This window comes from Castor canadensis, chromosome 4 (assembly GCF_047511655.1).
Source record: "Castor canadensis chromosome 4, mCasCan1.hap1v2, whole genome shotgun sequence".
Taxonomy (NCBI): domain Eukaryota; kingdom Metazoa; phylum Chordata; class Mammalia; order Rodentia; family Castoridae; genus Castor; species Castor canadensis.
Genome location: NC_133389.1, coordinates 179,939,684 through 179,953,114, shown reverse-complemented (window position 1 = coordinate 179,953,114; position 13,431 = coordinate 179,939,684). Strand labels below are relative to the sequence as shown.

General features: G+C 48.4%; 1 protein-coding gene across 1 annotated transcript; it reads left to right on the top strand.

Annotated features, from left to right (window-relative positions):
* The first annotated feature begins 206 nt into the window (after positions 1-206).
* On the top strand, positions 207-4,095 carry Arl4c (ARF like GTPase 4C). Its single transcript, XM_074072049.1, has 2 exons — positions 207-1,701; positions 1,834-4,095. The coding sequence occupies exon 1, from the start codon at positions 659-661 to the stop codon at positions 1,235-1,237; it is 579 nt and encodes a 192-aa protein (XP_073928150.1). The 5' UTR covers positions 207-658; the 3' UTR covers positions 1,238-1,701; positions 1,834-4,095.
* Positions 4,096-13,431: the final 9,336 nt, after the last annotated feature.

The following is a 13,431-nucleotide window of genomic DNA, read 5'->3' as shown; positions in this document are numbered from 1 at the left end:
GGCGAGCCCGAGCCCACCGAAGCGCGCGAAAACGGGCGGCGGGCGGGGAGCACGGCCGGACCCCCGGCCGCGGGCGGGGCGGGGCGCGGGGCGGGGCCGGCGAGGGGGCGGAGCCGGCGCCCTCGGGCCGCTGCAGGCTGGCGGCGGCGGCGGCTGCGGCGCGGGGACTGCGGGGACAGCGAGGCGGCCGCGCCGGCAGCGACGCCCGGGGAAGCCCGCTGCCCACCTGCGCCTCGGCGGCTGCGCCCCGGGAGCGGAGGCGCCATCCAGGGCGCCGAGAGCGCGGAGTCGGCGGCCGCGGAGAGCCCGGCCGTGGCGGGAGCGCGGGGGTGCGGCCCAAGGAAGCCGCAGAGCGAGCCCGGGCCGGGCGAGGGCGCCGGGCGCGAGCATCCTGCACCGCAGCATCTGAGGCGGCTTCTCGGGAGACAAAAGCCGCCCGGAGAGACGCGATGCCCGTGGGTCACGAGCCCGGCCGGCCAGGGCGCGGGCGCCGCGGAGTCTGAGCGCGTGGAGCCCCGCGCCCCGGGGACGCCGAGGCCCGGGCCGGTGCGGGCGGCGGGCGGGGCCCAGGTGAGCCCGGCCACATCGGGCCTGTGACTGCTCGGGGGGCGGCGCCCTCCCGCCGCAGCCGCAGTGGCCGGCGCCGCAGCGAGGAGCCATGGGCAACATCTCCTCCAACATTTCGGCCTTCCAGTCCCTTCACATCGTCATGCTGGGCTTAGACTCGGCCGGCAAGACCACGGTGCTTTACCGGCTCAAGTTCAACGAGTTCGTGAACACGGTGCCCACCATCGGCTTCAACACCGAGAAGATCAAGCTGAGCAATGGCACGGCCAAGGGCATCAGCTGCCACTTCTGGGACGTGGGTGGCCAGGAGAAGCTGCGGCCGCTGTGGAAGTCCTACAGCCGCTGCACGGACGGCATCATTTACGTGGTGGACTCTGTGGACGTGGACCGGCTGGAGGAGGCCAAGACGGAGCTGCACAAGGTAACCAAGTTCGCCGAGAACCAGGGCACGCCGCTTCTGGTCATCGCTAACAAGCAGGACCTGCCCAAGTCGCTGCCGGTGGCCGAGATCGAGAAGCAGCTGGCGCTGCACGAGCTCATCCCGGCCACCACCTACCACGTCCAGCCAGCGTGCGCCATCATCGGCGAGGGCCTCACCGAGGGTATGGACAAGCTGTATGAGATGATCCTGAAACGCAGGAAGTCTCTCAAGCAGAAGAAGAAGCGGTAATGCACCCGGCAGCGTTCAGGAGCGAGGGGGAGCGAGCTAGCAAGTGAGTCAAAAGTGAATGAATGGACGGATGATGGGTGAGCGAGAACCCGCGCCCGCGAACAAAGACAACGAACCAAAGCAATGCTTCGAATTTTTAAAACGCAATCTCTGTACCCAAATACAGGACTGGGAACTTAACCCGGGAGTGGAGGCTGATTTACCAGCCTGCTTTCCACCTGCCCCACCCCACCCCCACCAGCTCAGGGGACCTTTTGTCTGAACACCAGAGCTGCCGATAGGGCGGGAGGGGGGGCGGTGGGAAGTGTACAGGAGGGTCCTGCTGTGCGGCTGGGTGGGGTGGGAGGGCAGGTGAAAGGGTTGGACGCCAGAAAGACAAAAGCGATTTCTTCCTGCTACTGCTGGGCCAGAAGTTCAGGGTGCCCCGCCCCCACCGGGAGGGGGATCACCTGTGGTTACCTAAGGTATGTGGTTCCCAGAACCCTGGGGGTACCTATTTGGGGGCAGGTCGGCACTGGAAGGCCCTGGGGGGGAGGGGGATGGTGACTGCTCCTTGCATTCAGGGGCTGTGAAAGCTGAATAATTTTACGTCACAGGGCAGGTCCCTGTGGAAATGTCATTTGTCCTGCTCTGGACCCAAACCAGGTGTTGGTTTGGAACATCAGAGGACTGCCTGGGACAATGAGTCAGCTGGAGAGCACCCTGTGCTGCTGGCCTTGGCTGGGAATGGCCACGAAGATGCCCTCTGTCCTCGGGTTTGTGGTGGCTGCAGAAGACCGGTTTTGTCCTGGAATGAGACCTCATCCAGATGTCTTGGACCTTGTCCATGTGTAGGTCATTATCACACAAAGAGACCAATAAAAAAAAAAAAAAACTGTTGGAGGTGGTGGCAAATGATGCATTTACTGTTTGCAGGATAGTTAAAGGTGTTTAAAGGGCAAGACTTGGCATAAATGCTGGGTGGAGGGTGGGCATGGATACAGGGACCTCCCCCTGTCCTGTCTAATCAGCATAAGTACCTAGACCCATATGTATGGAATTTTAAATCCTCACCCTACTGATTGGTTTGGATGAGCACACCAGCTACAGATATGTGCTGAATTACAAGATGGGTTTTTTTTGCAAGGATTGTCTCTTGTAACACTAACCGCATGGTGATGGGTTTTCAGACATGTTTAAAAAAAAAACTTTTACACATGAGTACTCACCTTAGAATTATTCACCCTGGCGGGGGGGAAGACTTTTCTCTGCCCTTTTATGTCCCTTTATGCTGCAAGTTGCGACATGTTCAGATTTCTAATTTGGTTCATTGTGGCCTATCTGGTTTCAGTATTTCATTCAAAATGTCTCGTTAGAGTATTTGATGTTATGCACCAAAAAATAAAACCCCACCTTGTTGTAAAACCTGACCTCCTTGCATGGATTTGAAAGCAAAGGATGAAATCCTAGGGAATTCATTCTTGTGGGAACTGGCCTTGTAGCCAGCCAGCACTTTGGGCAAATGCAAACCACAATGAGTGCTTGAGATGAAAGGAGGCATGTGACAGAAGGGTCACTGGTACTCAGGCACTATACAGTTTACTTGAAAGAGGCTTTGGAAAATAGATAAAGTGGAAGAAGAAATACCTATTTTTAATAATGTAATTTTAAAAATCCTTTATAATCAGTACTGGATCTTGGCTTGCAGAAGCAGCAACTGTTTTGATTTTTATGTCCTCTCTGTATGTATGTTTTCTGGTAGAATTTTTATTTTCTCCCATGGTTACACATTTCTTTGCAAAGGAGGTTGGTAGGAATTGTTCTTGGTCATGCTGGAGCATGGAGTTGGTCCCCTTGTGAGCTCATACCTACTGTCCACTATGCTCTGGAAGTCTCTCTAAGAACCAGAGGCAGAAGTCCTGACTTCCTGTTTGAAACCCAATTCTTAGAGGATTTTTTTTTTTTAAAGCAGAAATCTAGCAGCCCATCCTCCTTTCCTCTTGGTGTATTTGGTACCCCTCCAATGCTGGTCTTTTTGTAGAAACTCAGTAGAGAAAATAGAGCTAAGCCGTGATGAAAGCCTGCAAGATCTCAGTTTATGTAGTGACAGCAAATCCCCCTCCCCCCTTCTCAATGGGCTGGTCCCATCAGCTGAAGATTCTGTATAGAGTTATTAAAAAAAAAAATCCATCTTCCTTTATTTTCTTCACATGCAGCAATTTCTTAAGCACTTTGACATTTTGGTAGTTCCACACTATTGAGAGAATAATATATTTATTTTGTGACATTGCAGATGCCAAATACTGTAACCTTGTCGTGCTGACAATACCTGGGTTCCAGGTCACTGTTCAGATCCTGTCCTGCTTTTTAACAGTGATGCAGGATGGCTTTGTTGTTTGCATTATCAATACTTAAGGGTGCAGTCAGCTGTTAGTAATTGTGCAGTAAAGTCAAGCCCTGTGGTGTATCAAGGAATAGTTAAGAGTCTCTAGGTTGATTTCTGTACTGTGTGACCTAATAAAGCCCATTTCAGCTCTGACAACAGAGGAGGCGGGGACAATCACCATGGGGTGGCCCCTGGGGGAGGGAGTCCATCCATGATTGGTTATGCCTTCTGCCCTTTGGAGACTGAATGGGTTTTACATAAAGGAATTTGGCCTCCCCAAAGAGAGCTTTTGAAATGTTTTCTGATAGACACATGGAGGCCGGTTTTGTTTTAGAGTAATTCTCCACAAATTCTCTGTGGTGGTGTTGGGACTGTGTCCCGTGGTTTCAGTTTTCAACTCTTCTGCTGTAATTCTCTGTCTTCTTTGTTTCCATCTCCTTTTATAATGCACATATGATGCTGTGAACAGAAATAAATTATTTATGCAATCAAACGGTTGGGGACATTTTCTGTGGATGGTTTTTCAAATTGCTGTGCCCATCTTCAGGCCTCTGCTGAACAAGGGGAAGAAGCATAAGATGGTGTCTGGAGGTCTAGTGGGTTCCAGGACTGTATCCATCGTCTGCTATTTTTTTGGCAGGGGGCGGGGGGGGGGACATCTGTCTAGGTTCACCCTGAATGGTGGGTGTGGAGGCTCATGAAGGAGACAGGTGCCTGGCACCCTCCTGTGTTCCTAGCTATTGGGTCACCTCATTCTATAGGAGAGTGACCTCAGTGCTTTACCTATCTTCAGCACTTTCATTTATTAAGAAGATCCCAAATTGTTGACACTTCAGAAATACTATCTGATAAGATAATATTCAAAGTAGCTCTGTACTAATCGAACAACACTAGTAACTAATGCTGCCCAATGTCGCAGCGTGTGTCTGCTCAATGTTGGGGCTACACCCATCACTCGTGAGCCCATGTGAAGAGCTCCAGATGAATCCACTTCAACAATGGGCATGATAAGACCTTCATGCTCTGTGGATGCTGTTGAGAAATGGGTCACTTTCTGAAGAGAACGGGATGAGGCCAGAATCAATAGCACCTTGAGCATGTGCAGTGGAGAGCACATGGGAGCCCTTGGGAGATACTCAGAGACAAGCTGAATAGTTACAAAATGATGCTTACAACCCTAGGGATCTCACAAGTCTTGAGTCAAAAAGATCCAGTTCCAAGTTCTCGTTCAGAAAGCTAAGGCCCCACAATTTTGTTCAAGTTCCTTAACCTCTGAGCGTCAGTTTCACCATATGTGAAACAGGTCATAATGGCACCTTAAAGAGGTGTTGGGAGAAGATAAGACAGATAGAGGGCTTAGCCTAGTGCCTGCCTCTGAGCAAGAGATCTGTGGTTTTGGTTTTTCATCTGGTCGGCTGCAAAACATGAGTGGTATGCAGGAAATTTCAACTGACTGCTGGCTTTTCAGTTAGGTCCTTGCAATTTTGTCTCTTATCCACACCTCTTGGCATCAACCTGCTAAAACCTAGCTACTGATTTCAGGCACAGGTGGGTGGTCTCATCACCCAAAGCTGGGAGAAGTTGCATTAGGTGCAAACTGATGGTTCCAGACTCTTGGATCCATTACTGTTCACTCTCCATATTGCTTGCCTGTGGGTCACACAAGGGAGGTGGAGAGTAGAGACTCTTTGATTGCTGGTGCCTAACACAAGGTTGAGTACATAATAGGGATTTGGTATTTGGTTGAATGACTTGATTCATGTTAATTGGTTTTAGTTGTAAACTTTAAAACGGGAATTCTATAAAATAAATGATTGTTTCTCATTAAATATTTAAATGAGACAGTATTGACATCCTTCTTTCAGGTCACTTGTGACATGAATCTTTGCTCTGACCTTGTAGAAGGCTGTTGAAGCTTCCACATTGATAAACACATTTGTGTTTCTTACTCAGAAAAATGAGCAAGACTCAACTGATCACTCGTGGCTGCAGGGGCTAATTACTAGCCATTATGTCAAAAGGGCACAAATACTATTTTGAAGCACCTGGAAAACTTGAAAAACCATGTAGGGACCTTTACAACATCATATGAATAAAAATATTGGAAATCAAAATAAGCAAAGATTGAAACCCTTCGTTTACAGTGCAGCCTTAATTTAACTTGACTTAACAAATTCCTGGAGAGCCAAGTGATATTTGGTTCTTAGCTGATAATTAATTGTTCATCCTTTGTATTCCAGAAAAGAGACCACAAAATGGTCACATTGCTGACCTCCAACAACTGAAGAGGCTGATTTTAGTCCCAAGCAACTGCTCTGTTCTCCCCAATCCAAATGTTTCCCTTATGGTGTAGCTTCTTCATTTGTAAGGATTTTTTTTTTTTTTTTTAAATCACAGATACCTTCCCTTTCTCTTTTGTGCCTTTATTCTTATCTCCAGAGCTTGGGCTCTTGAAATAATCCATTACCAACATAATAGACTATTTTGATGTCACAATCATGAGGTAGCAAGGAAGGACAAAATTATGTGCAAAGGACAGAAGATAAAAGCTTTTGTAGGATGAAAAAGCAACAAAGCAAACTCAGAACTCTGTAATCCTTGATTTCTCAGCTTTCTTCCAGTCCAGCTGGTGACTGCTGTCCTGTCTGCCTTGCATCGTTGTGTAGCTCTGATGCCCACAACTCCATCTGCCAGGGGGAGGAAATGGGCTATCATCAAAGGAAAGCATGTGTCTCTCGCCTCATTTGCCCTGCTCATGCATGCATTCTGTTCCTTAAAACAGCTCACTCTAGCTCTCTGTGGCTTGATTGAAACCTGTTTAAAACGGAATGTGCACAAGACACGGGGCACGTCATACTTTTGTTTTGCACCAGTTCTGAACTTGAGAGGGGCTGTGTCAGGTTCCCACAGGAACTTACAATCTAAGGGGTTCTGAGAAAACTGAAGAGTAAGAATGAGAAGGCTGTGTGCTCAACCCCACCTAAGATTTCAGAGTTGAAGTAGGTTTCCTTGAATGGTGCATGCAGCCTCACCCACAGTGCTGGCCATGAGCTCTTCTGACTGAGCGCATAGCCAGGGAAGACTTTAACTTGTAGTAGAAGTACGGCATGAATGAAAGAACTGAATTGAGGACTTCTTAAAGTTGTGCTACAGTGTGAGGTAGGGAGGACAAGGATTCCTTTGCATTTAGCTAGACTAACTCTAACACGGTCATGTTAAGCACAGTCTCCCTCATCTATGTGGTCACAACAGTCATTGGGACCTTGATTGAGCACTGACTATGAACTAGGCCCCTGCAAAATGCTTCCCATGCATCAACTAACCCATATATGTTTACAAATAAGGAAACCAAGGGAAAAAGAGGAAGAGGTGATCTGACCAGTGAGTGTGGAGGAGAGTGCACACCAGGTCCCTTCCCAGCAGAAGAGCCTCTCCAGGCTCCACTTGCCTGCTGCTGGTGCTGGGAAGGGTCTGAGTTTCCAGGAAGCCAAGGCTCCAAGTCTGGGAGAAGGAGTGGGGCAGAAGGTTGGTGCTGCTGGCCAGCACTGTGCACTCAAGCTGATAACAGGGATGCCCACCTGCTTTCACCTTCTCCCAGGACTACTCGGGCAGGCAGATAGATCCCAGGCTCGGTGCCTGCTTTTGCTGTTCAATGAGTACATTGCATGTCTAGGAAAGGACAGTCCCTCTTGTATCTGTTGTTGTCCTTCAATAACTTTATTTTTGGTATTCCTTTCAGGATGGGGTTGGTGGGGAGGTGGCTGCCTTCCAGTTTGGCCCCAGGGGATCACGTGCAGCATATGAGTCTGGCTGGGGTCTGCATTTGAGAGTGCAATCTGACCCCTCATTCTCAGACTCCCCAGCTACTCCATGGGGCTGAGACTCTGCCACCTCGAAGCGTGTTTTGAAAATAAAATGAGACAACAAGTGGGAATGCCCCATGCGTGGCTAAGCAGCCTGCAAGACAGGTGTGAACATGGATAAGGGACGCCATTCTGCCTTCTCTGTGACCCTTTTCTTTCTAGGCTCACCCTTGCCTGCCTGCAGAGGTGTCATTCTCCTCACCCTGTTCCTCGTGATGGCGCCTCTGTTCCCTCTTCATTTTCAGTGATCAGAAAACCTGCAACTCTGGGATATGACAGCACAGGAGATGCTCAGGAAAACACCTGTCCTTGTGAGATTCTGGCTGTAGAACCTTTGGTGGAAGTTTCTGCCCAGGAGTCTGTTGGGGAAAATGAGCCTCTTTTTATCAGTCATTTGCAGAATTCCCATTCTCCTAGTGGCCATTCATCATGCTATTCATTTCCTTAAATGCTCACTGTCCATACGATTAATTTCAACTTCCTGTGTCTCATGAAAACCAAAATAATTCCATGTATAATTTATAAGTCACCGTGGTAAGTACTGCAGACTGCATAGCCTCTTTCATAAACATGTGTTTGCCTGCATTGCTTTCTGTGTCATAAAAAATGCTGCTAAAAATAATATCCACAAACAACATCATAACCCACAAGATCAGGGCACTCCACTGGGCAGAGTGCCAGGATGACATATCTGCCTCCGGCACTTGACCTTGGAGGTTGTTGCTCCAGCCAGTGAATCAGGGCTAAACTATCAAAGGAGGCGCCTGACTCCAGCGTGGAACACCCTTCATTTTACCAAAGACAAAGTCATTAATTCAACCAAATCCATGTGTACAAACCACACCAGTCTTGGGATAAAACTAGGAGAGTTCTGTCTGCTCAAACCTACTGCTCTGTGCTCCTGTGGCCTCTGTGTGGGGACTCCAGCCCTCTCTAAAGTCCCGCTCCAGTTATTTCTGAGGCTGTACTAATTTCTCCTCCTCCATCCCTCCTGTTCTACCCTGAGTCCTTGTAGAGAGGGCTGCTTTGTAATCTTTCTAGAGCCATAATTGGGGTGGCAGTCCCAATTACTGGCCCCACCCCATTCTCAATGGCCAAAGGATATTTAGTGGCATGGCTCCTTTATGTCTGCTGTCATGTGTGAGGAACCCTGATGCCCAAGAGTCTGGGGACACTGAGTAACTGACACTTTGCCATCTCAGAAGACACCCTTTTGCGTGATACTGGCTCTCCCTCCCTGAGACACCCCTTCTCCCCTGTAGTCTCAGCCACAAGGTTCTCCCCCAAAGACACCTCAGTGGTTAAAGATTCTGAGATGAGTCCGAATCCTTGTATGAACCCAGCTCTAGCTTCTAACTGGGACCCTGTCAGCCCCAGAGCAGATGGGGAGATGTGCGGGGAGTTCTATCTGAGTCTGTCCTGGGTCAGTCTGTCTGTCCTGGAGTGCACTCTAGAATACTGGCTGGGAGAGAGGAATTCACAGTAAGCAGCTGGTCATTAAATGCTAAGCCTCTAACCACCACTTGTTTCCCGAAAGAAATGATTAAGATGACATGAATTGCTGCCAGAGTGTTTGCTTTGTATGAGATGCTGAATTTGTGCACTTCAGAGTCTGCTCATTTCATTCTCTCTGAAGTGCTGTGCAGTAGGTGTGCTCATCTGACCTGCATCAGCTGCTTCCCTTGGCTAGACAGACAGACAGTCAGTCTTGCCAGTACTATAGAGTGCCAGGCAGAGCTAATGTGTGGGATGGCCACCCTGTTTGCCCCAGAATGAGCAGTGGGGGATGAGGGCCATTTTTATCTCCATCCTCCTTTGCAGATACAGAAATGGAGATTCTGGGGGTATTGCCAGTTTGTGAGGCTGCCATAGAGGGAGGTTTGGGTCTAACTTCACATAGGCTGGAGCCAGACCCCAGCAGGAGGTAGGCACCCAGTGCCCTTGCTGAGTGAAGGAGCTCTGACTGGAGGGGTCCCCCAGTCCTGCAGCTGAGAGAGATGTCTGGTGGGGCTACAAGCCAGTGGGGTGTCTCAATCTGGGAGGTCCTGAGAGTCTCCTTTTCCAGAAAGTTCTCATGCTGCCATTCACCAAATGCAAATGTCACAGCCCTTCCTCCCTGGGGAGTTGCTGACCTTTGCTTCAGGTCACCCCAGTACCCCATCACCTCTGGTCTAAGCCTCATATTTTGGCTTCTGGAAGGCAGTGACTCTCTACTTTGAGTAATTTTTTCCCCAGGCTCAATGGCAATGTTCCGAGACATGTTTAGTTGTCACAACCAAGAGGGGCAGTGTTCCAGGCATCCACGGGCAGAGGCCAGGGCTCTGCTCTCGATGGCCCCACAGTGAAGAGTGACATGCGCCCAGGGAGCTCTGTCTGAGGCGGTGCCCTGGCCACTGCTTTCCCAGAGCACTCTTGCCCGTAACCTCCCTGATCATCCCTCCCTCCCTTCTGCTCCAACCTCCCCTTCAGCACAGTGTCTCCTGCTCCTAGTTCAGCCTGTCACTCTGCATTGCTTTCCTCCCAGGGACATAATTCCTCTGACCTGATATGCACCGCCCATATGTCTCCCCATGCCCATTTCCTATTTCTACTGGGAATAATTGCACAAATCTTGCAGCTTCACACATACCACCTTCCAGTTCTACAGTCAGAAGCCCTAAAATCAATGTGGTGCCATACTGCCGTACTCCTGATCACTCTAGGAGAATCCGAGTCATCTTTTCCAGCCTCTGGAGGTGGCCATGTCCCCTGCCTCATGGTCCCCTTCGTGTTCAAGGCCAGCAGCATGGTGTCTTCTGAGCTCCCTCTGTCTCTCCAGCCCCTTCCTCATAAGTCTCCTTGGAATGACATTGTGGCCACCCAGATAATTCTGGGTCTCCTCATCTCATGGTCCTTGACTTAATCATACCCACAAAATTCTTCTGATGCGTGGTGCTACATAGTCACAGGTTTCAAGAAGTAGAAAAGGGCATTTGAGGGGCCTATATTCTGCCTAGAACATTCTTCTAGAACAGAAGCCCATGGAAGCAGAGATTTTTATTGGATTTGTTCTTTCCTAAATCCCTGGCACCTAGAACAGTGCCTGATATTTAGGGATAATAACTTATTGAATGGCTCTTAGTTTTCAGAGAAAATAATAAGAAAACATTAAGTGATGGAAGATTCCCTCCCCTTCTGCCCCCCTCCCCACTCCACTAAAAATCAGGTTTCCCTGTAAGAGTCAAAAGAATAGATTTTCCTGTAAGAGTCAAATCACAAAATTATTTTATTGGGGGTGAAAGTCAGTGCTTGCAAAGTAAACTTAAAGAGACAGGATAGTGGCCACGCCAGTGTTCAATTCAGGTACAGCAATCAAGGAATCTAAGTCAAGAGTGTCTTCTGGAAGGGCCAGGTCAACCAGGCAAGCAAAAGAACAGGAGGGACCCAGGACAGTCCACACAGGCAGTGTAGCTGCTGTCAGCCTCCATGGTTTCCCAATTGTGGTTGGGGGTGGGGGACATCTGTACAGAAGACAAATGCCCCCATGATGGTGCAACTCAAACTGCAAATCAGGATTTTGTTTTATGTCAAAGCAGCGTATTTGTCTCCTGTGGCCACCACAGCAAAAAGCGACAGAATGGAGGCTTGGATGGCATCCATCCCTGGTTCTGGAGGCTGGAGTCTGAGGCTGGAATGGGGGCTGGATGGGCTCCTTCAGAGGCATGATGGGATCTGCTCCAGGTCTTGTCCCCATCTGTGGCCTTCTCAGTTTATGGCAGCATCAGTCCATCCTCACGCAAATGCCACCTTTTTATAAGGACACAAATTGGATTACATACCCATTCTTGGCCACCTCATAATCTCATTCTTGCTCATCTGCAGAGACCCTGTTTTCCCACAGAGTTACAGTCACAGTACAGGGAGTAGGACTTTAACATCTTCTGGGCAGGCTCCAGTTTAACCCATAGCACTTTGTTTCTATGAACTGAGGTCACTGCATTTCTGAATCTCAAAGTGTAGTTGGCTTCCAGACATCAAAGACACAATGAACTACAGGAATCCATGTGGGTCAGTGGCAGCAGAGGTAACCTGTCCCCTCCCATGGCACCTGGCCTGCCCCACACACCACAGCCTTGTTCTGCAAGGGGAGCAGGGAGTGCACATCTTTCTGACACCACGTAATGTTTGTCAGCTGTCACTTGTTAGCTGTGCAGCATCAAGCAAGTGACCTCACCTGTCATAGCTTGTTTTCCTATCTTTAGGTGGTGCACAGGACCCACCTCACAGAGCCACCAATTGGGTGTCACAGACCCTCTGAAGGGACTGTATGTGACATCTGTGACAGCCACCCAAACCTCAGTGGGACACTCATTCTGCAACAAGTATGGAAGATCTGCCAATGAGAACTACTCACTGGAGTCCTACTGAGTCCTATGCTGAATAGCCTAAGAATAAGACTAGAGACCATTTCCCTACAAGCGATGGTTTTTGATCTAACATCATTTCTGAGCAAGTTAGGCTGCTCCTCGCTCTGCATTTCTCTCTGTTCAAGTCTATGAGATGCTGACAGTCTTTTGTAGCTATGGTTACAGAAATCCAGTTTTACAACAGCAATCACTTTGTCTACTATGCTTTGCAAGTGAAAATGTCTCTATTAACAGTAGTGATATAAATAAATGTCATTTACCTTTAGCTAATTTTACCAGTTATGACACTTGGCGGGGGGGGGGGGGAAGGGGGGGCGGGGCTGAGGTATGGTATCACACACCTGTAATCTCAGCTACTCAGGAGATAGAGACAGAAGGATCTTGTTTGGAGGCCAACCTGGGCAAAAGTTTATGAGAACCTGTCTCAAAAACAAGGTGGGTGTGGTGGCGCCCATCTGGAATCCCAGCTACTACAGAGAGAGGTAGGAGGATCTCAGGCCCAGGTTGGTCCCTTGCAAAAGTACAAGACCCTACCAAAAGCAAATAATGCAAAAAAGGTCTGGGTATGGCTCAAGAGATGCTGCATTTGCCTAGCCAGTGCAAAGCCCTGAGTTGAATCTTCAGTACCCAAAACCAAACAAAACCAATATTTTCAACAACAAAAAATACCCAAAAAAAATTAGTAAAGAACTTGAATTGACATTTCTCCAAACAAGAGCCACAAATAGCCAATAATCACGTGAAAAGTTACACAGTGCCATTCATCATTTTGGAATTGTAAGTAAAGTCACAGAAAGATACCATTCCCCACCACCTAGGCCAAAATGTGTTTGCTTCTCAAAAATTTAAATAAATACCACAAGGCCTAGCAATTCCTCTCCTAGCTGTAAAACCAAGAGAATTGAAAGCATATGTTTATAGAGAAGCTTGTTCATTAATGTTTATAGCAACATTGTTTGTAAAGGACCCCAAAGGGAAAAGAACTCAAATGTCTGTCAACTAATGAATAGATAAACAAAATATGGCATATCCATACAATGGAATAGTATTCAGTTGTGAAAAGGAATGAAGTACTGACATGCTACAGCATGGATAAGACTTGAGAACACTACACTAAGTGAAAGAAGCCAGACACAAGAGGCCCTTGCTGTATGATTCCCTTTGTATGAAATCCCAGGACAGGCAAATCCATAAAGACAGAACATGGACTAGTGGTTGGTAGGGGTGGAGGAAAAGAACTGCTGACAGGTACAGGATTTCTTTTTTGAATGATGGAAGTGTCCTAGAGCTAGAGGGTCATGAGGGTTATATGTTATGAGTATACTAAAACCCACCAACTTATCCATCTTAAATCCAAGAATTTTATATTATGTAAAATTATATCTCAAATTTTAAAACTGTGCTGGGCACCAGTAGCTCATGTTTGTAATCCTAGCTACACAGGAGAAAGAGATCGGGGAATCACAGTTAGAAGCCAGCCCAAGGAAATAGTTTGCAAGACTCTGTCTCAGTGGGGAAAAAAAATCACACACATACAAAAAAAGGGCTGGTGGAGTGGCT

Coding starts and splice junctions, on each gene's coding strand:
- Arl4c (XM_074072049.1), top strand. CDS start 659: ATGGGCAACATCTCCTCCAACATTTCGGCCTTCCAGTCCCTTCACATC.